Source organism: Odocoileus virginianus, chromosome 34 (genome assembly GCF_023699985.2).
Source record: "Odocoileus virginianus isolate 20LAN1187 ecotype Illinois chromosome 34, Ovbor_1.2, whole genome shotgun sequence".
Lineage (NCBI taxonomy): Eukaryota > Metazoa > Chordata > Mammalia > Artiodactyla > Cervidae > Odocoileus > Odocoileus virginianus.
The window spans coordinates 30,279,448-30,303,693 of NC_069707.1; the positions used below are offsets into that span (position 1 = coordinate 30,279,448).

The 24,246-nt window shown below is 38.6% G+C and overlaps 1 protein-coding gene across 11 annotated transcripts in view; it reads right to left on the reverse strand.

The window, feature by feature from the left end:
* Positions 1-12,885: 12,885 nt before the first annotated feature.
* The window catches only part of EYA4 (EYA transcriptional coactivator and phosphatase 4), a 301,073-nt gene continuing 289,712 nt past the window's right edge, over positions 12,886-24,246 (reverse strand). For 6 of the 11 annotated variants that reach the window (XM_070461688.1, XM_070461695.1, XM_070461687.1 and 3 more), the window contains 3 exons: positions 22,449-22,570; positions 20,039-20,139; positions 12,886-16,257 (listed from right to left, as the gene is read on the reverse strand). In XM_070461688.1, the coding sequence (XP_070317789.1) occupies positions 16,177-16,257; positions 20,039-20,139; positions 22,449-22,570 (304 nt within the window). In that variant the 3' untranslated portion in view covers positions 12,886-16,176. Of the gene's footprint in view, positions 16,258-19,899; positions 20,001-20,038; positions 20,140-22,448; positions 22,571-24,246 lie in introns of all 11 variants that reach the window. The other 5 variants (XM_070461696.1, XM_070461689.1, XM_070461691.1 and 2 more) reach the window with 3 other exon arrangements.

Consider the following 24,246-nt stretch of genomic DNA (forward strand, 5'->3'; position numbering starts at 1 on the left):
GAAATTCAGAATGTTCCTTACTGAAATTAGGGGCTACATATGTCTGTGTGTTGTGGGTTTTCCTTTCTATATCATTGGTTGTGCCTGTCAAGCTGTTTGGATACTTTGAATTCTAAGGTAATTCTGGGGAAGGCACCATTTGGTTCCCTTACAGCTGATGTCTGGGGCTATATGTGCTTCAGCTGTGGTCCTGGTCCGGCCAGGCTGACAGAATGCTTGCTAAGTGGATGTCTAAACAGATGTCTAAGCACATATGCCATCTTTGCAGCAGATCAACAGAAGGCCTGCATTTTTGAGAATCCATTATACTGTTTATATTGTGATGTAAGATTTGGAAGCCATTTTAGTTTTAACACGGATGAAAAGTGGTTCCACTTCAAAAATTTTTAAATTGGAAATAGTATTCAATTCCAAATACCATCCCATAGAGCTCTCATTAGAGCACTTAGCTCAGGCATCATAGTTGTCTATGGTTCTAACTTTAGCTGTCTCCAAACTCCAAACAGCTCTTGGGGACCAAGCCTCCTTCCTTTGCTGTTTTGGTCCAGTGCCTAATAGAGGGCTTGACACATAATAGCTACTTAATACGTATTTGTTGAATAAATGAATCAGTAAGTTTTTAATGCCAGGTGCCAAAATTTTCCCAAATGTAAACAGAAGTCACATACTCCTTTTATTATGTTCACTTCCAAGTTTCAATTGACTATAAATGCTTAGAATCCCCCAATAGGAAAAAATATTGTAAAGAATAATTTCCAATCCCCTTATTTTACTTTGTAAGTGCTCCTGAAAAACAGTGGGGAAAAGAAAAGAATTTTTGTGCTGTGTAAAATAAGTCTAACAGAGAAAGACAAATACTGTATGATCTCATTTATATATGGATCTAAAAACAAAGATAACAAGCCCCTCCACCAAAGTTACCAATCTAGAGAACAGATGAGTGGTTGTTAGAGGTGGATGGGGTGATGAGCAAGAGGAATGAAGGTGGTCAAAGGTACAAACTTCCAGTTATAAAATAAGTAAGTCTTGGGGATGTAATAAACAACATGGTGACTGTAGTTAATACTATATTGTATACTTGAAGGTTTCTAAAAGAGTTGATCTTAGAAGTTCCCATCACAAAGAAGTTTGTAACTGTGAGGTGATGGATATTAACTAGACTTACTATGACCATCTTAAAATATATACAAATAGCACTTTATTATGCTCTACACCTGAAATGAATATATTATATGTCAATTGTATGTCAATTAAGGGTTTAAAAAAAACCCTAAAAGTACAATCAGAAAATAGATTTCCTGATTCTTAATCCTGTGCTTTTTCCATCATCCCAAATTTGTCTTTCTAGGCATATTTAAAAATTTTTCCTATCAGTACCAAAAAACTTTTAAATATCATCTTTATATCAATTTTATTGGACTATTTAAATTTAGAGTTCATATTTTCATTAAAATCAGATTCCAGAGAGCAGAGTTCTTTGCCAATTCTAAACCACTAAAACATCTCCTCAGGCTTCCCTTGTGTCTCAGATGGTAAAAGAATTGCCTGCAATGAGGGAAACCTGGTTTCGATCCCTGGGAGAAGATCCCCTAGAAGAGAGGATGGCAACCCACTCCAGTATTCTTGCCTGGAGAATCCCCATGGACAGGGGAGCCTGGCGGGCTACAGTCCATGGGGTACAAAGAGTCAGACACGACTGAATGACTAAGCACAAAACATCTCAATGATTGTCAGTGGATGCATCAAGCTACTACTCTCAGCTTCTTCCTTTGCAGTCACTATATTACCAAAAGGGGGATCGGGTTGCTCACCCCTCTAAAGCCAATAAAGAGGCAAAGCTGGTGGAAAGGAAAGTTTGCTTTATTTCAGAGGCTGGCAACCAGACAGGAAGGGCAGATTCATGTCTGGAAGGGTAGACTCTCATCCCAGGGCCAATTCCCCCAACTGACAGTCAGTGGACAAGAGTTTATTTATTTATTTTTTTAATAAGAGGAGGAAGAGGGTTACATGCAGAAACAGCACAGTCAACTCTGATAGTCATCTTGAAATTGGTCATGCAGCGGTCTGATCAGCCTCATCTTGATTGTTTCAAGGACAGTTAGTCTTCAGTCCCAGACTCAGTTTGTTCCTATTTCCTTGAGGCCAATTCTCAGAACTCTGGCAGCTTATGTCATGCCAACCGTCTGGTCATTGTGTAGTTAACTTCTTCCATCTGGTGGGGGTGGTTTCAGAATCCACAAAACAGCTGGAAGGATATGGCTCAGAATATCATCTACAGCCCCGGAAGGGGAATTAAAGGTCCTTGAGTTTGCCTAATGACTAAACTATTGTTAATTCGTCCTATCTGACTGCTTTTCTTTGCTTCTGTGTTTTCTCACTTCTCTGATTAGATTTATTCTTTGGCTAAAAGTGTTCTGTTTCTTTTTTTCTTGGGGATGGTCTTGATTCCTGTCTCCTGTACAGTGTCACGAACTTCATCCATAGTTCATCAGGCACTCTGTCTATCAGATCTAGCCCCTTAAATCTATTTCTCACTTCTACTGTATAGTATAAGGGATTTGATTTAGGTCATACCTGAATGGTCTAGTGGTTTTCCCCACTTTCTTCAATTTAAGTCTGAATTTGGCAATAAGGAGTTCATGATCTGAGCCACAGTCAGCTACCAGTCTTGTTTTTGCTGACTGTATAGAGCTTCTCCATCTTTGGCTGCAAAGAATATAATCAATTTGATTTTGGTGTTGACCATCTGGTGATGTCCGTGTGTAGAGTCTTCGCTTGTGTTGTTGGAAGAGGGTGTTTGCTATGACCAGTGCGTTCTCTTGGCAAAACTCCATTAGCCTTTGCCCTGTTTCATTCTGTACTCCAAGGCCAAATTTGCGTGTTACTCCAGGTGTTCCTCGACTTCCCACTTATGTATTCCAGCCCCCTATAATGAAAAGGACATCTATTTTGGGTGTTAGTTCTAGAAGGTCTTGTAGGTCTTCATAGAGCCATTCAACTTCAGCTTCTTTAGTGTTACTGGTCAGGGCATAGACTTGGATTACAGTCATATTGAATGGTTTGCCTTGGAGATGAACAGAGATCATTCTGTTGTTTTTGAGACTGCATCCAAGTACTGCATTTTGGACTCTTTTGTTGACTATGATGGCTACTCCATTTCTTCTAAGGGATTCCTGCCCTCATATATGCAGATGACACCACCCTTATGGCAGAAAGCAAAGAAGAACTAAAGAGCCTCTTGATGAAGGTGAAAGAGGAGAGTGAAAAAGTTGGCTTAAAGCTCAACATTCAGAAAACTAACATCATGGCATCCGGTCCCATCACTTCATGGGAAATAGATTGGGAAACAGGGGAAACAGTGGAAACAGTGGCTGACTTTCTTTTTTGGGGCACCAAAATCACTGTAGATGGTGACTGCAGCCATGAAATTAAAAGACACTTACTCCTTGGAAGAAAGTTATAACCAACCTAGACAGCATATTAAAAAGCAGAGACATTACGTTGTCCACAAAGGTCTATCTAGTCAAGGCTATGGTTTTTCCAGTGGTTATGTATGGATGTGAGAGTTGGACTATAAAGAAAGCTGAGCACCGAAGAATTGATGCTTTTGAACTGTGGTGTTGGAGAAGACTCCTGAAAGTCCCTTGGACTGCAAGGAGATCCAACCAGTGCCTCCTACAGGGGATCAGTCCTGGGTGTTCCTTGGAAGGACTGATGTTGAAGCTGAAGTTTCAATACTTTGGCCACCTGATGTGAAGAGCTAACTCATTTGAAAAACCCTGATGCTGGGAAAGATTGAGGGCAGGAGGAGAAGGGGATGACAGAGGATGAGATGGTTGGATGGCATCACTGACTCAATGGACATGGGTTTGGGTGAACTCTGGGAGTTGGTGATGGACAGGGAGGCCCGGCGTGCTGTGGTTCATGGGGTCACAAAGAATTGGACACGACTGAGCGACTGAACTGAACTGAAAGGTGTTCTATAGACAAAAGGCAGGTGGAAGACATGCGGGGAAGGACCATAGGATCCGACTCTGTTTCAATCACACAACATATATCTATAAAGAAAGGAATTCTAATGACAAAGAGAAGATGGGGACAAATGATAAATCATATAATTTAAAGCAGATTCCAAGCTTGAGTCAATATCCAAACATCTGTAAACACATGGTCTGATATGCTGAAGAGGTGATTTCCTGGTTTTCCTTGACTAGTTACAATCTATCCTGTTCAAATCATTCATTTCACAAAAAGAAATTTCTTTAGATATTAGCTCATTTAACTTTAAAAATAACCAAATGAGATGAGTTGTTTAAGGGTTAGAGAAGGGAAATTGAAGACTCAAGGAGGCAAGTAATTGCCAGAAGGTAGCACAGCACTCTGCAAAGCGGGAGACCTGGGTTCGATCCCTGGGTCGGGAAGATTCCCTGGAGGAGGAAATGGCAACCCACTCCAGTGTTCTCGCCTGGAGAATCCCATGGACACAGGAGCCTGGTAGGCTACAGTCCACCGGGTCACAAAGAGTCAGACATGACTGAGCAACTTCACTTTCACTTTCATGTATTACTCTGAATTGTGCTCTTTCAAATTGACTATCCTGATTTGTTTCACTTTTTAAGTCTGTGCTTAGGCATCAATGCCAGCTTCATCTAAGAGTGAGGAAGCCAGCCTCCAAGATGGCCCCCAATAACCCTCACTTCCTGATACTGACAGCCTGTGTAGTTCTCTCCCCCACTGCCTCATGGTTGAGCTGCATGACTAATAGCACATGGCAAAAGTATGCTGCTTATGAGATGCAGAATAAAATACTGCAGCTTCTATTTAGGGCACTCTCTTGCTAGCTCACTTTCCCCTGGGGATCTCCCATCGTGAGGCAAACAGCTGCCATTTTGTGACTAATGTTATGGTGAGGTCTACGTGGCAAGTAACTGAAGCCTGCAGCCAAGAACCATGAAAGAACTGACCATTGACAACCATGATTTAAATGAGCTTAAAAGAAGATTCTCTGGCCAGTTGAGCTAGGAGATGACTGTAGTCCTGGCTGAAAGCCAGATTACCTGACTGTAATCTGGTGAGAAACCCTGAGGCAGAAGCTACTCATTGATTACTGACCATCAGATATTGTGTGAGTTGATGAATGTTTAATGTTTTGAACAACTAAATTTTGGGGGTAATTTGTTACAGAGCAAATGTTAACTAATGCATGGGGTAGACAGGTAAGTCTTTCTCCATCAGCTTTTCTGATATAGATGGGTAGAGGAAATTTAGTCTCCAAAATCACACCATTTAATCTACTGCCTGCCTCAGCTCACGTGATGAATAAAGACCTCATTTCAGGCTACCGCACTAGTGTTCAAATTTGCTTCTACTATGTCAAATATGAAGAGAAAATAGACTAATAGCTCTCTTTTTCACAATTTAGCAATTCTTCAACCATTCCCTCTTAGGCCCTTGACTCTTCCCAAGGCTCTGCATGGTGGTTATTTATAGCTGATTGAGTTATTACTGCATAACATCCCCACACGCAGCTTGCACAGTATTTATTGAGCAGCTTTTAATGATGAATAGAGTGAGAAACACCAGGCAAAGAATATAGTAATAACAGTACATAAATTTTATTTTCATTTAGCATGAAAACACCTGATTTCCTTCAACATTGTAAACATGTCATATTATTAGGCAGTGAAAGTCTGATGAATTTAAACTTTAGTTTAGACATTGTTTTGACTAGAAAGGTACTTTAATTCCACTTGCTTCCACTACTTCAGACTGCTTTATTTTTATTTATTTCACTTTGATTTAATTAAAAAATATCCCAAGGAGAGAAAACAACTGAAAGGTTTTCTTGCTATGGGATTGGTTATTTTAAAGATATTTCTCTTATTCTCTTGAGAGCACAGAGAGGCTCAAGAAAGAACACTTTATGGTCAGAGTTGGCAAATGTCTCATATCTTGTAGACAGTAAATATGATTCAAACTGTTTAGAAGGAAACTCTGTTGGACCATTTAAAAAAAATTTTAAATGCACTAATTAATTATGTACAATTTGGACATGAGTTAAAGGGAATTTCAGGCTAGGAAGGTGACTTACTCTTAGATATAATGTTAAGAAATAAGTACCTATTGGGTTAAATTACTGCCCTGTAAAAGGATGAAGAGACCACAGCCTCACAGCTGCTCAGGGTCACGAGTTGTTTCGTTACCATGATGGGTTCCCTAGCACCAAGGTTCTGTCAGTTGCTGGAACAGAAACTCTAAGGGTTGTTAATTCAGTTGTTAAAAGGCAAAGGTCTGGCTGATCTGAAAACAAAGTAAATAAGCTCTCCGTGTGGGTGCCAGTACGGGTGCTGTGGGTCACATGGGGAAGAGGAAGGAAGGGAAGTCCTGAAGAGTCCTACCTGCCACACTGGCTCTGATCACACAGACGTTGATCATGCCTGAGCTTGGCATGGCCCTTTCTATCGACTACACTGCATGCCTCTTGGTGGGACAGTTATCAGTCGGGGGGCAGTCCAAACAGTTTCCCAAAGAAATAAAAAGTATATGCAAAAAGTGGTCACAGGATCTGGCATTCTGTTGACTAAATTCGTTCTAAACTGCATCTCACAGATGATGAGGTGATGTGGCCATAGGGTTTAGGGTAGAGAGGATGAGACTGGCAGATGGAGCTCTGACATTCTAAGCCTACATATCTGTGCTCTGTGTGTATGGCCCATTTACAGGGTAACATATAGTGCAGTTACAGGATTGATCCAGGGCACTTTAGAGGGGGTAAATATTTGAAGTGACAATTTAAAACTATTCTAAGATATTTTAGGTCCCTTTCTTTTAAATTAACAATTTCTTCCCTTTTACATTCCTGCTGATCCCATGTCTCTTGGCCACTGTGTAACTGGAAAGAGCAAGCCCAGAAAATCAGGAGTCCCAAACCACTTAATACACTTTGACCAATTCTAATCTCCTTTATTCTTTCAGACATCGATTGGAGGGTGTGCTTTGGGATGTTTGCTCCAGGAATCACCATTTCCAGTTGTGTATTAGTGCACACTGTCTTGATAAGCTTAAGGAACAAAAAAGAAATGAAAGTGAGATACAGTGTAAGGAACGTAATTCTGCACTACAGATGGCTCATCTGATAGATCTACTTTCCAATTCTACCTATGCCACCCACCAGCCATGTGACCTCTGGAAGTCACTTAAACTACACAATAGGACTAATAATACCAACTCTCAGGGATATGATCATTAAATGGGGTCACATAGGATAAGCTCCTGACTCATTATGTACCTCCAAATGTTTGTTTCCTTCCTCTTCCTTCTCTGGCATGCTCCCTTCTTTTAGAGCAGACCCCAAAGCTACCAATTAAAGCAAAGCAAGATGGCCTCCTGCACGTTCCCATCACTCACTTAGCTTCAGTGGTTCCCACTGTCTCCAGCCAGCTGTCACTGCTGAGGTTGCATAAGCAAAACTGTAACAACAATAAAGGTTTCACACAGAGAGAAGGAGGAGCATGAATGAATACCCATGTTCTGTCTGCGCAGACAGAAGGGAAATGTTCCCTTTTCTATTCTTAAAAAACAATTCCTGAGCCAAACCTGGTAACAGTGCCTATTGCCAAAAGGAGAAATAATAGTACGTGGTAGTAGATTTTCTCTAGAAAAGCAGTGGGTCCTCAAAACTTGGAGAATGCACTTGTCATTTGTAAAATACTAAATGCAATTTTAAAAAATGATGTGTTAGACCACTCATTTGTCAGAGCCCTTTCTAGTGTCTCCCCTACCTCCACCCCCCTGCTGTTCCCATAACTGATGTAGAAGTAATTTCATGAGCCAAATAGGATGGTTTTACAGGTGTGTGTTTGGCATTAATTTTAATTTCTGTTCACATACATGCCATTAAACCCTACTCTCATGAAATAGCTTATTGAACCAAAATATATCTCTTAATGAAATCCATGTTTTGGGGGAAAACATGAATCTCTCTAAGAATAATTGATTGAGTCATCTGTCATTTTGCTACAGAGCTCCTTCCCTAACAGTTTTTCTCTGTTTGGCAAATACATTTGAAATGTTATGCTGTTTCCAATCCGACATAAGCTGGCGATGACTTGTACAAAAGTCACTGATGAAAAGCTCACAGAGGCACTTGGATTTCTCCAGGGTTGTAAATCCTGGGTTTGTCTTTACTGGAAATTGGGGTAAGGCAGACATGGAACAACACACTGGTTCCAAACTGGGAAAGCAGTACGTCAAGGCTGTATATTTTCACCCTGCTTGTTTAACTTATATACAGAGTACATCATGAGAAATGCTGGGCTGGATGAAGCACAAGCTGGAATCAAGATTGCTGGGTGAAATGTCAATAACCTCAGATATGCAGATGACATCACCCTTATGGCAGAAAGTGAAGAAGAACTAAAAAGCCTCGTGATGAAAGTGAAAGAGGAGAATGAAAAAGTTGGTTTAAAACTCAATATACAGAAAACTAAGATCGTGGCATCTGGTCCCATCATTTCATGGCAAATAAATGAGGAAACAATGGAAAAAATGACAGACTTTATTTTTGGGGGGGGCTCCAAAATCACCATGGATGGTGACTGCAGCCATGAAATTAAAAGACATTTGCTCCTTGGAACAAAAGTTATGACCAACCTAGACAGCATATTAAAAACGAGAGACATAACTTTCCCAAAAAAGGTCCATCTAGTCAAAGCTATGGTTTTTCCATTAGTCATGTAAGGATGTGCGTGAAGTGAAGTGAAATTTCTCAGTCATGTCTGACTCTGCGACCCCATGGACTGTAACCTATCAGGCTCCTCCATCAATGGGATTTTCCAGGCAAGAATACTGGAGTGGGTTGCCATTTCCTTCTCCAGATCTTCCCTACCCAGGGATTAAACCTGGGTCTCCCTCATTGTAGGCAGATGCCTTACCATCTGAGCCATGTGAGAGTTGGACTATAAAGAAAGCTGGGCACCAAGGAATTAATGCTTTTGAACTGTTGTGTTGGAGAAGAATCTTGAGAGTCCCTTGGATAGCAAGGAGATTCCAACCAGTTCATCCTAAAAGATGTCAGTCCTGAATATTCATTGGAAGGACTGATGCTGAAGCTGAAACTCCAGTAATTTGGCCACCTGATGTGAAGAACTGGCTCATTGGAAAAGATCCTGATGCTGGGAAAGATTGAATGTGGGAGGAGAAGGGGACGACAGAGGATGAGATGGTTGGATAGCATCACCGATTCAATGGACATGAGTTTGCGTAAACTCCGGGAGTTGGTGATGGACAGGGAGGCCTGGCGTGCTGCGATTCATGGGATCGCAAAGAGTCAGACATGACTGAGTGACTGAACTGAACTGAAGATATGTGGAGCGGCATGCTCAATTGACTGGTCACCTCCAATAATTTTTTCCAGTGTGCACGCTGCCTACGCTTTCTACCTTACTGCCATCTTTCCCAGCTTTCACTCATGCCGTCTCAAGGTTTCATAAATGCTAAATGCTTCTTAAACAACGGACTGGTATGATCAGATTAAATTATTTAGATTTTTGGACTGTTTTCATAGTAACTCAGTTATGATGCAGAAAGGTGTTTAATGAACACCCAGGGAGTTGCTACAAATTCAGCTTCCCACTGAACAATTCTTCCAAACGAATACCTTCAAAAACTAGACTCAGTACCCTCCTTCAATAACAAGTGCCACCAACAGCAATAAAAACAGCTACCAGAAGCTTTTCCTTTGTGTTTCTGATCTTCTGTGAACTGCTCTGCCTCTACCAAACTTCCCAAATTGGAAATGGCAGGGTGGATTTACCTGAGAAGCAGCAACAATTACTAAATCTTTATTCTTCTTAGCATGTTAATCTCTTAACCTAATCCAGCAATCCATCAATAACTCTCCAGGATCCTTTTAGATCCCTTATCTCTAAGGAGTACCCAGAGAAACTGTTGTCAGGAGCAAATCCTGACACGTAAATCCTCTGTATATAAAACTTTCACTGAATACCTACTGATCTCAGGATGAAATCAAAACTGATTAAAACCTCATCATCTGACCCTTGTTTATTTTCCAGTTTCATTTCTTACCATTTCCTATCTTTACACCAAAGAATTACTTGCAGTCCTCTAACCTCATCATTCTGCTTTTCTCTCTCTTACCTACCCACTCATATATATTTTCCACTTTGTCTGAATGCTTCCTATCCCCCTTTCCCTGGCCTTCTCCATTTTGCCCATGGAGTTCCAGCTTGAGAACCATTTTGTCCAGGAGTCCTCCCTTTGTGGGATGGTCAGATGAGTCTGCAAGTTATTGGTCACGTACCATGTGCTTCCCCATCCTAGCGCCTTTCACACACTGGTTTCACAGTCTCTTCCACTGAACTGAGGGTCGGAGTGTGATGAGTTCATGGTCAGCCCCACCAGCTGTGGTTCTGTGGAGACTGACGTGGCTCTGCCATCTTCTCCAACACACACTCTCATTCAATTCAGTGTATTTCCCAGAAGGCTCCATAGCGAACTAGATTGACAACATCACTGTAGGCGCTGGGCACAGAAACCTAAGACTTCATGATGACAAAGAAGACAGTGCCCTTTAGCTGCGGAGACAGTGTCCACATGAGCCCCAATCAAAAAGTATTTCAAGTGGAGGGAGGGAAAATAATTTTCTGGCTTGTATATATCTGGTTTGTCACAGATTCATTAGCATATTCTGTCTTCACATTTTTCAAACTCTGCTAACAAAATCCTGGAAGGTCCTCTGGATGAGGGTCAGGCATTTAATTTAAAGTAAGAGCTTGGAACCATTCTTGCTCTGTGCAAGCATCTTTCTTGGTCACAGTTCATCCCCGGGATTGACCTTGGCTGAGTCAGATTTGAGAGGGATTTGAGAAATGACCACTGAATGAGAATATATGGGATCACTACCTCCAATAATTGATTTAAAAAAAAACCCACAAACCATGCAGATGTTAAACAACGGCTATCATTTGCTACCTGAGTGAAATCATACACTTTCCTTTTTGTTTCTAGGATTCAGAATCATGAACTACAGAGTTTGCAAATAGGTCTGATTTTTATGTAATATGTTATGGCTTTAATTAATTTAAATCAACTAAACCTATTGATGTTTCATGCTTTTTTTTTTAAATAAAAGAGTAAAAGGAAGAAGAAACAATCAATGATTCACTATGGACTTACTTTTTCCTCATGTATAACTTTGCAGCTCATGTATAACTTTTTTTCCAAATATACCTTTGCTTATGGCCATCCTTGTTCTTTATTTTCATGAATTGTCAATATTAGGTCAATAAACAATCCAGCTAAGTTGTAAAAATTCACATTGGTCCCGTGCAAACTTTGTTGTTGTTTGGTCGCTAAGTCATGTCTGACTGTTTGTAACTCCATGGATTATAGCACGCCAGGATTCCCAGTCCTTCACTGTCTCCTGGAGTTTGGTCAGACTCATGTCCACGGAGTTCACGATGTTATCCAATCATCTCAGCCTCTGCTGTCCCCTTCTCCTCCGGTCCTCAGCGTTGCCCAGCATCAGGGTCTTAACTGGGTTTTCTTTTTCTACTTTTTAAAATAATCTAGGTCTACCATTTTACATTTCTTTTAATTTCTGACAATGGTCATATTTTCCTATTGTTTATGCATGCATTCCACAAAGGTTTTTTGAATAACTACTATATGAAACACACATTCTTAGATACTGGACATATAGCAGTGAACAGGACAAAACAAATTCCTACCTTCATAGAACATACATTCTGATGGGTGAATCATCCAATACAAATTTAAATAAAAAATATATAAAATATATGTTTTGTTGGATAATTGTAAATGTAAGGACTAAGTATTATTTAAAAGTAAAGGAGGGACATGACAGAAGTGTTGGATGAGCAGATGCAATTTTAGAGATGAGGACTTACTCAGCAATTTGGAGGTTGGTGTTTTTAAAGGTTGTGAATGAAATTGGTCTCAAATTTCCCTTTGGTTTGCATTTGAATAACAGATTTGCAAATAAGTCAATACTACACATAAGATAATAAAAGAGCTGTTATATCTGTTTCAGGGGTAAAAACACTCCTTTATCACTCTTTGAAGATACTTATAATTCATATGCCATATTCATCTAAAGCAAACTTGCTTTAAATATTCTAAATGGTATTATTTTAATCACCAACAAAGTGTGATTACATTATGCACTCTACTTTAATGTAATTAACTATACGGGGTTTGAGGCTTCCCAGGTGGCAGCTAGTGGTAAGGAACCCGCTTGCCAATGCAGGTTAGACATAGGCGATGCTGGTTCGATCCCTGGGTGAGGAAGATCCCCTGGAGGAGGGAACGGCAACCCGCTCCAGTATTCTTGCCTGGAGAATCCCATGGACAGAGGAGCCTAACAGGCTGCAGCCATAGGGTTGCACAGAGTCAGACACAACTGAAGCACGCATATGGGGCTTCCCAGACGGCTCAGTGGTAAAGAATCTGCCTGCCGATGCAGGAGATGTGTGTTTGATCCCTGGGTTGGGAAGAGTCCCTGGAGAAGGAAATGGCAACCCACTCCAGTATTCTTGCCTGAAAAATCTCATGGACAGAGGAGACTGCGGGTTACTGTCCATGAGCTCACAAAGAGTCAGACATGATTTAGTGACTGAGCTCACATGCACAACCGTATGTATGTAAAACATGCTCACGTCTTTTAGTACACCAGTCTTCATTAGTGACGTTTTACTGTGTTGCATCTCAGCTTGCTTTAACTGCAAACTGAAATTTAGGCACAACCAAGGGAAGGTAAGAACACAGCAAGGAACCTAAATACAAATTTCATATTATTTAGAGTTGAGCTAAATACACACAACAGAAACTCAACGACATGGAGGGTGAAGAAAATGAAAACATTTCCAAAGGTATTTATTGAGAAATAGTAAAGATGTACATATTTTTACAAGCTTTTAATATTAATTTACATTTCTTTAAATTATGTAGGCCCCAATAATCTATATTTTACTAATACATAACAGAAACCCTCTTCTTTGTTAGATTTCCATATGCTATAGTTGGGAGTCAAAATGCAACTTTGGCTCAAGATGCTTATTTGTTTTTAAAAGAAATACTAAATGCCATATTCACTGAGAATGTAGGCTTGTCATAAACAAATGTGCATTAAAATAAAAAACCCAAAACCTCCATACTGCAGCATGCTGTTGACACTATTTTGAATCAGTTCACCAGAGACTAAGGAAAAAACATTTTTAGAGTGTTATATCTACTGTTTGTGCGCAAACTGCATGATACTAAAATATTCTTTTTGCCTCTGAATTTGATTTACAAGTCTTTGCAGGGCATAGTAACTTAATCTCGTCTATGACATTACTATAGTCAGGCCACCCGTTTTACTACTTATCAGGTGCAACATGAGGTGGTTACCTATCTTGGTGAGAGCCCAAGTTTGTACATGTAGGAACCAAAAACCCATATCTGAGACAGAACATTTTTCAAATTGGTTTATAATAAGGCACAATCTTCTAAATGTCAACAGAATGTGGAAACTGCCATAGGGGGTGTTTTTTGTTGGTTGGTTGGTTTATTTTATGCTTTTCAGGTAAGAAAGGAAGAGCCTCTTGAGTTCCTAAGTTGGGGAGAGAAACATTTTAGTTTGAGCATGCTCAAAGTCGCAGAACAAATTGTGATGTCGTCTCACTGGCCTATACCATGGCGGGGTCTGCCGAGTAGTTGTCCAACAATCCAGCATTTAGGTTTCAGGCTGGCAGTCTCTTCTGGACATATCATTATCAGAGAAGAGGTTTGTAAGAAACAGCACTGCTGATGCAGTCAGCGACCCTTCTCTTTGCCCTGTAGAGCAATGTTCCTTTCTGTACCTGCAGGGTTAGCAGTGTAAGAAGTCTTGCTTGTTCAATATGAAAAAGAGTGAAAACTTTTGACATAATGCCAAAATTCTATTAAAGGACCTGGCTATATAGTAAAGATAACTTTGATTTGTTCACAGTAATAAACATTTAAGGTTTTAGTGCACAAAATAGAATTATGTATTGATAATCAATGCAGCTCTTAATTTTTTAAACTACCATTTTCAAGCTAAAGGTCAATAGAAATGCAAGATTTATTATTATTATTATGTATTTGTCCTCAATCTGTCTGCAACATTACTTGGTTGCAGGGGCAGCCATAAGCTACAGAATTCAAAGATTAAGGTGTGTATGTGATGAAACCACAATGTTAATATCTGCAGAACATGATTTCAGTCTCTTTTTGCCTGATATAAACATGGCCCTAGCGTACAAAAAAGAAATACAGATTTATAGCTTGAGAAACAAAATCACACTTCCATACTGAATGATGTGATCAATGTACAAAGCACCGATCTTTTGGGAGCCACAGAAGCCTCAGATGATGAATTATCAAGGACCAGCTTCTGGTTAGGAGCACAGGTTAGCAACTGGATGGCAGGTTCCACTTTGTGACATTTTACACACAGAACTGCAGGTGTAGACACCATTAAAACACTCCTAGATCTTGAAGTCTTAAATTTCCACAAGGGAAATCAGGTCATACAAAATGACAGGAGAACCTGTATCGTGTTCCTAACATGGGTTACACACCAAGAAGAAGAAAAAAACATGCAAACTCAACGATGACAGGCTCTCCTTGCAATGAATGAAATCCATTGTGCAGTAACGGTACAGGCAGAAACTAAGATATACAGGTCTGTAATGGAGAGAAACTGGATGGATGTGTTAAGACAGAGAACCAGACACCATTTCACTGTTTAATTTTAGTAATGCTGCCAAGATCTGGCTCATTTGTAAATTTATTTTATGATGATAGTCTAGGAAAAATTTTCATATATTCTCTCCTCTCCTTAGAAACTGTCTGGGGAATTTGCCTTCCACTACTGATGACATTTCATTTTTGCAATGGCATTGGAAGTAAATGCACTTAGCTTTATTTTAAGCCCTGTTCACCCAATGTGAATTTTAACCATGTTCATGCATAGTCTAAGAAAGTTTGGGTGATATTTGCCAATGATTTTCATCTGAATATCTTCTTCTACACAACTTATACATATCGAAAAGTCAAACTCCAAATTGTATAGGTCATCATGAATATGGCTTTTAGTTTTCTTCAGTAAAACTGTAGAAAGGGTACTCGAGGCTTCAACATACATTTCACTTTCTAAGTAAAGGTCCCACAGTCTTTCCCAAACCTTCTGCTTCTGGTTGGATGCATAAATAGTTGCCTCATACAATTATTGGAATTATTAAGAACCCAAATAAAACACAAGCTTTCCTTTATTATTATTATCATTTTCTTATTGCAACAAATGCTCAGTTTCTTGCTGAGGCATTATTAAGCTCTGATAGCTTGAATTTTAAATTTGGTCATCTGAAAAACGATCACAAAGGTTTTTGTTTTTCATTATCTACAGAGATTTTAACCAAAGTTACATTGTAACACACAAATGCTGTCTTGTCTTTAAGGCACAACACATCAGTATGAACATTCTGTTTGCCAAACTTAAAAAAACAGACATGATTAGATTCCCCTTTCCCCTCCCAAGGCCCTCCCCAACAAATGAAGGAAAAATTGCATCCATTTTCAAAGTCAGCTGCTAATAAAGTCACAGTAAATTATTTTCATCAATAATTTACACAAATTACAGGTCTAGATAGGATTGTCCTTACACAGTCTGAGTGCATTCCAATTCAGATTTTCTGGGCTAGGTAGGTTAAAGTCAGATTCAAACCTCAGGGCTAAGAAGATCTCCCATTGTGAGGAATGTTGTTGAACCTTGTCAGACGGAGCCTGTGTTGGTGCTTTGCCAGGGTGAGTTCTTTGCTAAAGTTGTTCATTCCAGTTAGGACTCCTTCGGTGGGTACCAGCAACCTCCACAGAGTTTTTTTTTTTTTTTTAAACCATTAAAGTGTTGTAAATATAAGACCATAGAGCTTCCTTTCTGTAGCACTAAAGTTTAATTCCATTCAGCAATCTGAATTCTTCATTCTGGAATTCTCATTCCAAATATGATTTCATCCTTTAAGACAATTTATATGTGTAAAGCCAGAGGCATTGAATCACACATAAAAATTCAGTGTACTTGAAATATAAAAAAACAAAAACAAAAACCAACGGATCTCCAGCAGGAGAACAGAGTTACAAATACTCTAATTCCAGTGCTTGATGTAGAGCCAAGAGGTCTGAATGACTTGATATCCTCCAAAAGGGCATATTGTGCTGTGTGGTTAAGAGAAGGAGGGATGGGAGAGAGAAGGGGGAGGGATGGAGAGAGATCATAACTATTATCTCAGTGAAGCAGCGGTCCACACAAGGATGGGCAGTTCACCCAGGTTCAAGGGAGGGAGTTGAAAGGAGGAATGATCATATTTGAAGGCTTGGTAGCATCGATGTGATATTGTCACAATACTAGAGAAATAGATCTGAACTGAATTTTAGTGATGATAAAAGAAAGTAATGAGGCTTCTTAATCAAGTTAATATTCATTTTGGAAAGTACCATTACCAATATCAGCATCCAGAAATGCAAGCTGAGCTCCTATGTGGCTGGAGGAGAACAAATTTTACCTACGTCACTCCTTTAGGTCTATCTCTCAGAAACAAAGTGAAAAAATGATAAGCTTCCTAAATCCAAGGCTTACTGTCTATCTGAGAGGAAGAGGGTGAATTCCTTCCTACATAAGAAATAACCTGAAAGTGGACTGTATAAGATAGGAAAAAATGTGGGAAGATGATCACGTTTCTTACTTGTCTAGAGCAAATCATAACTTAAATCAGTAGAGTTGACCTGATTTATTTCCTTGGTATAGGACCGAGGCACAGCACATGCTCAAGGTGGGACATATCACTCCCCGAAGGGGACAACAATGAGTTTGTGTGTGGAAAACACTTTTAAATATTATAATGGTTGTGGCTCTCCAAAGGTATACCAGTATATGGTATATGTGTGGTAAAATTACATGAAGGGTTGCAATTAAGGAAAAATGTCTAAAAGTATTTCATCATGGATGATTTAATGAAAAAAAGAAATACTGCACTATAGCAATTAACAAAACCAAAACTTAATTTATAACTTCAGGCTGATGACATCTTGTAGAATATATATTCATGTGTATAATAGAAACATATGTATTATACATATAACATGGTAAAAACACTTCATTATAAAAAGCATTATAAAAAGTATAATTAAAACAATAATCACTATTGTTCTATAGTTTTTACTGTCCAATATGGTAGCCATTAGTCCAACATGGCTATTGAGTGAGAACTTGAAATTCAAAATACATACTGAACTTCAAAGCCTTGGAACTTCTAAAAAATGTAAACATTACATGAATAGCTTTTATACTTATTAGGTATTTAGACAGTAATATTTTGAGTATATGGGTATATTAAAGTATATTACCAGAATTAATTCTAGTGGGCTTCGCAGAGGGCGCAAGTGGTAAAGAACCCGCCTGCCAATGCAGGAGACGTAAGAGACACGGGTTCGGTTCCTGGGTTGGGAAGATCCATTGGAGGAGGGCATGAGAATGCACTCCAGTATTCTCGCCTGGAGAATGCCATGGACAGAGGAGCCTGGTAGGGTACAATCCACAGGGTCACACAGAGTCAGACATGACTGAAGCGATTTAGGAGCAGCAGCAGCAGAATTAATTCTACCTGTCTTTTTAACTTTTTTTTTTAAATGCAACTCTTACAAAATTTAAAATGACAAATATGGGTCATACCATATGTTTCTATAGGGGAGTTCAGTTGTAAACTTTGAAATTCTTCTTAAATTTACAAAAAAAAAAAAACCCTATACTTTTGGATCAAATTAACGCATGAAATTCACCTAGAAGTGACTTTCAAAAAAAAATTCAGCTCAGATATATTTGTAGTAACAAAATAGTACTTTATAATTTTGCACATGCGATTACAGCTACATCCCAAGAAAAGCATGCATTCTGGATACTAGAGAAACCAGCCACCTGTGTTTCAAAACAGAATTATAAGCCTTCACCATCACCAAAACTGTACCGACATACACAACCATTTGGAAATAGCATTCTAACCAAGGTTCTTATCCATTGGAGTCATGCCTTTTTCCCCTGAAGTTGTAGGTTTAAAGCTGAAGGTGTAACAACTGGTATACCAAGTCTAGTTTTCATGCTATGTATAAGTGGGGTAGACTTTATAAGTTTTAATTTTCAAAGGCATATACTATTTTGGAAAAGTGAATTTTATCAGCCCTGACCTAGATATATGTGAATTTCACATAGGTTAAAAGATACGTAAAATGCTTGCCATGGTGGCTGCGTTGGCTGTTCTTTGTTAGGTGTAATTACGGTGTTAATATGAAAAATTAAAACAACAGGGACTCAGGGCACTGACAAACTCCAGAAGATATTTCAACTGTGTGTGACCCAAAGGATTTCAAGCGGTCGTCAGCTGGGAAATTGTATTTCTTGAGGCTGCATCCCTGACCTCATACAGAAAGTCCTTGGGGCCAGTGTGTTGTCTTGGGTCACTGACACCACTAATTAGGACCGAGGAGGGGAGGGACTCTGTGGGAGGCTGAGACTAAAACAACTTTCTTCATGTTATGGGAAATCATGGAGTATTTCAAGTATGGTTTCCAGAGTGTCACCAAACCTTCTAAAGTGGAAGCTCTTTCTTTTGTCTCCATTTTGCTTGATTTGAAATGATTACAATCATAAATCATTTCTTTTAACTTTCGAATATCACTATAAACTTTTCTAGGACACTGTTCATATTAGGTTTTTGGGGGAGGGGCGGGGGAGTGGGACAGAAATCAGATAAACACTCAAACACATGCAAGTATCCAGTTAAGGTTTTTTAAGATGATGCTATGAAATCTCTTCAGGAGAATAAGGATAATATTTTTCCCTATGGAAAACAATATATGCTGATATGTCATTGTTTAACAATACTTATTCATCATTTTGCTCTGTTTTATAAATTACATCACTTTAATCCTCTCTAGATGACATTTGGCCATCAATCAGTGAAGAAAGCAGTAGATCTCAATGTTGGGTTAACTTACTGTCTGGTATCTGGGGCCAAGCCAATGACATGGTTGATGTTGGACCAACCATTTAAGGTTTTTTAACTTCCCTGATTCTCTAGAAATATGGGCCAGATGAAAAGGCTGATTTAAATACCTAGGGTCTATGAGGTCTTCTGAATATATTCAAAGCCAGCTGCTTGACTTCACGAAAGTACCAAGGATTTACCAGAAAGGTAATACTCTTCTAAAAGATGTACATGAAAGGTACATTGCCTTTAAGTCTCTACAGTAAGTTGGCACAAAAGGATTTGAATACTATATCCCATTCCAACAGTATTTATTAAATTCTCTGGCAAGAGTTTTTTCTTCAGCTATTAAAGCTATCATCAGCATTTATCATCACGGGGCACAATTGCGACGCGGTACTCACAGCACCATATGGCACAAAAGCTGGATGGGCAAAGGGCAAGAACTGAGCCACTCACATGGATTTCTATGGAGCTTGTTAAGCATCTTTAATCTTGTTGAATTTCATGTGCTCAAAATGGTTATTTTTGCCCCATCTTTGTTATATCTATGTGTATTACACACGCACACACATAAGCATACACACAGATAAATATAACTAAATGTTCCTACATTTCCTGTGAAGTTTCAGGCAAAAAAAAAAAATGCTAGACTCCAAATGGTTTATTTGAATGTAAGTATTGACCTTCTCATGCTCTTACTGCTTTGCATCTATAAATTTAAATCATTTGTCAAGCTGCCATTGGGCCAAACTACAGGAATGCAAACAAAAAAGCTTGCATTAGAAGTATCACACCAACATTGTTTGAAACAGGTTACCTTTTTTGCTGCCTGTTCTTCTTCTACACCATCCCCAATTACAACATATACTACTTTTCTGCCAAACCTTTGCATTATTCGTTCAAAGCAACTTTCTTTTCCTGGAAGATAAACAAGATAAAGTTCAGAGTGAAGTTACCTGGTTAGCGGCATGCTCCTCATCTCGGCCATCTCCAATCACAACATAAGTTATGTTAGTGCCAAATCTGGACACTATACGTTCAAAACAGCTTTCCTTGCCTGAAAAACAATGCACTGCTTATTCTTCCAGCCATCGGAATCATTAACTTAAAGATTCATAAAGTGTCAAATTACTTTCTCTTGAACATATATCACTTAAACTAGCTCGCAAACTCTGGGTTATGAAATCAACAAATATGGTTGAATATTCTAAATTTTTACTTGAGACTGATTATTAAACAAATGTGTCCCACACTCCAAAAAATGTCAGAAAGGTTAAGCATCTGACCTAAAGAAACATGTTTGTATCTCTCGTTCTACCTGAAGAATACAGGAACAGCTTTACAAGCAACTATTCATTTTTACATTTATTTGTATAACTATATATCAATTTTATCTAGTTTGTCTTCAGTAGTATAGACAAATCAGCTAAAAGTATTACTGTGAAATATTGAAAGTTCACCTAGAATGAAAGAGGAAATACTAAGATATGGGTTTACCTTGATAAAACAACTCCTTTCTTCAAGTGGCTGGAATCTAGTTTGCGCAGATTAATTGTACTAAGGGTGCTGTCTGGGCCACAGTCCTGGGGACACTGACATCCTCTGACTGCACTATGGGAGTAACATCACGAATTTCTACATGTTCTTTGTTTTTAAAACACTAGCATTATGTTTTGAATTTCTTTCTCAGTATGTTCATGCAGTCATGGCTACCTCTACATTTTTTTCTTACTCTGATAGTTCAAAACTCCAAAATCAATATACTGACTGAAAGGGAAAAATAAAATTTTTTTTTTCCTATTAAATATAAGGAACAACTTAGTCTTATTTAATAAGAAAGACTGTCGACCTTACTAGAGGAGATGTTTACATCTGTGTAAAACTAATGTGTCAAAAAGCAAAATCAAGTTCCATGTAGTAATCCTGCTAACATAAATATACACATTTATATAAAAATGAATGGTGTATGATTTCAATACCCTTAGACCATGAAATTTTTGCAACTTGTTTTATGTCCTTGGATATGTTCCAGTGTCTCTGAGTTTATAGTCTATGGGAACTTGAATAGAATTTGTATCCTATTATTATATGAAAAATTGTATAAATCTTAATTATGTTGAACTGGCTCATGGTACTTCTCAGGTCTACTATATCCTTCTACTTGTCTGTATATTCATGCTATCAATTTTTGAGTTTTATATTGAAACTCCAACTAAAAAATCTTAATTCATCTACTTAAAAAGTTATAATATATAGTGGGACTATTAACATATGTAACTTTGTTTTGTATTTTCCAAGTCTCCTGTAAATGTTTTCATAATTAAAAAAATTAAAAAGGGAAAAAATGATTGGATTAAGATAAGTGTTAAAAAACAAACAGACAACAAAAAAGTGAATGGGATTTGTATCAGGGCTCTGAATTGTAATGCTCAGGACACCCAGGAATTTATGAAAGCTTGGCCCTCTTTAACTATACTCCCCAGACAGCTGCAGCTGGGGGCTCTTTCTGCCTGTGCCAATATCAGAACTGTGCAAGGCCCAGGGAGGTTATTTTTGGTCGGGGATTTTAGGATTCTGAACTCTTGTCAAGCTGCCAAAGCCCAAGTTTGTTGACCTTCAAGGCACATTATACAACCCATCTATTTCCCCAGGCATTTCCTTGACAGACAACAGAATACATGAGTTGTTTTCTTTTAACTCTTTCAAGATGGCAAAAGTTGATGAGGTTTTGTTTCTGAAAGTTTATTAGAAGTCTCAGCGCCTGTGAAAGGCACTTTAAGTCAAAGATGGCTCCATAGATAGCTGTGATCTAAATAAACAAGGTGGTAGTTCTTTGATTGCTACCTAATGTTTTGGGAAATGTGTATTTTCAGCCATTCACATGCCGTGAATGTTTCAAATGTGTTTTCTGATTCATGAAACTTTTTCTCTCTTGAATTAAGGATACTATTAATTCATCTGATACTCCCATATAATGCTAAAATGGTATTTTTATCTTAGATCTAGATTACCGAATATTCAAGGATATAATACCACATATCATATTTATTAAAATATTAAACTCTATGGCTAAAGACACTATATATTATTTAAATAACGTGTGCCATAATGAATACAAATAAATAATATAAATGTATATATAAAGAGTCAGATACAGAGTTCAGAATTTCATAGGCAACAGCTTTCATAAAATTTACACATGCTTAAAGAGTTGCAGAGAACTTCGTTATTTGAGCTCTACCAAATTTGTTTGATATTCTAATAGCAAAATGGATGAAAGAGGGAATCATGCGAAGACACACATTAAGAAAATCTCCCAAACACAGATCTGAACATACTTCACACAGTTAGAAATAACTCTCTTACCTATTTTAGTTGCACTGTAAATATTCTCAATGGGAAAAGCACCTCCTAAACTATAGAGCAGAACCTTCGCCAGCGCTGGGATCAGCTGGGTTGTTGTTACCAAGACATTTACGCAGTTACTCCTAAGATGGGGAGGAAATTGGTATATTTGTTTTCTAATAATAACTTCTACGAGTGCAGATTTTAAATTATCACTGCAATCTTTCAACTCCATAATAAACACCCCCTGATAACCCAACCTTTCAATGTTCAACGGTTGTTCATGGTGCCGAGCACCTAGTGGGCACGAAGCCAGATGCTGGGAATAGATCCCAAAATGCAATGAAGGGAAATATGCACGCCTTTGCTCTGATACATAATTCAGCAACGATTGGCATCAACATCTGCTTTTCTGATATATGTTGTGAAATTTACCAATAAGGTGAGGATGTGGATTACGTGACAAATTTCATGACAAATTTCAAAACCCTCATTGCATGATGACTTCTTTTTCCCCTTCCTTTCCTTGTTATTCATGTATTTATTTACTTACGTACATTTATGTTTCATATGCATACATTTATTTATACAATATGCCCATGTATTTAAAAATAATTTATATATACTTTGGGTAACACAGAGATAACCTAAACAACAGCGTAATAACCTTTGTTTTTAACCTATCTAGGAGACTTCTTTAAAAACAATGAAAGCACGTTCTACTGCATTTTACACAGGATTTCAGGCTGCAGTCCTCACATCCCAGCCTCCTTAACCTTTGGTTTCCAGGTCACCGTCCCAGAGATCACAAGGCAGCAAATCCCATCTTAAAACAGCTTTAATTGTTAGACAATTCCTCCTCCATGGAGCCAGAAGCTCCCTTCCTAGGATTCCTCCTCACTGGGACCAACTCTCTCCTTCATAGATGCAGAGAGAAATGTAACTTGTTTCCCGCTCCACATCTCAAGCAGTTGACATTGGTAACCTTGTCCCACTCATGACTCTTCTTCAGACGAAACTCCTTGGTCTCTCCCTCTGACTGTTCCTTGTATGTAGTTTCCACAGCCTAAACATTTCTGGCCACTTTGTTGGACACGAGGTGCTTCAGATATGCCACAGTCCCCGTTGGAATGAGGTGCCCCAAACTGAGCAATGTTCTCAGTTCTGCTTCCAGCCTGACCCAGGAATCTACTGCCCCTCCCTGAACGCTTAGTCTCCCTGCTCTCAATGCAGGGGCTGGTCATGGCACACGGCTCAACGTCTTGAGCAGGGCTGGGGGCACATCTGTCCACGTCTGTGTTCTGAATGCTAGACTCTCCTTTCACTTTGTTAAGGTTTCTCTGAATCTTAACTCAACCAGTCCAAATATTAGCTCTTCTCTGAATTTTGTTTTGCCAAGCACACTTGCTAAGCATAATTTTCTTTATTCCTCCACACACTTGCTAAGCATAATTTTATTTATTCCTCCAATTCAGAAATAAAACTAAAGAATAGGACAGAACAAAGATTCTTCCCCACCCTATTTAGCTATCATGTTCCAGATTTATATTATTTTATTCATTAGTATTTATGGCATATGCTCTGCAACTCATTATGTCTACTCAATTCTACTATCTACACTAACAAAAGTCAGCGTTTCACTGTTCTGTTCAAACAACACAAAGGTTACAAGTTATTTAGGAGCTTTCTGTTGCTTTTTTGGATGTGTTCGAATTATGTACATTATCTATAATGGCCTAAAAGACTTAAAAACATGCACAGATTATATAAACAATGTGTATTTTTGCCACCATCTTCTGTATTTTGCCACCAACAGAGT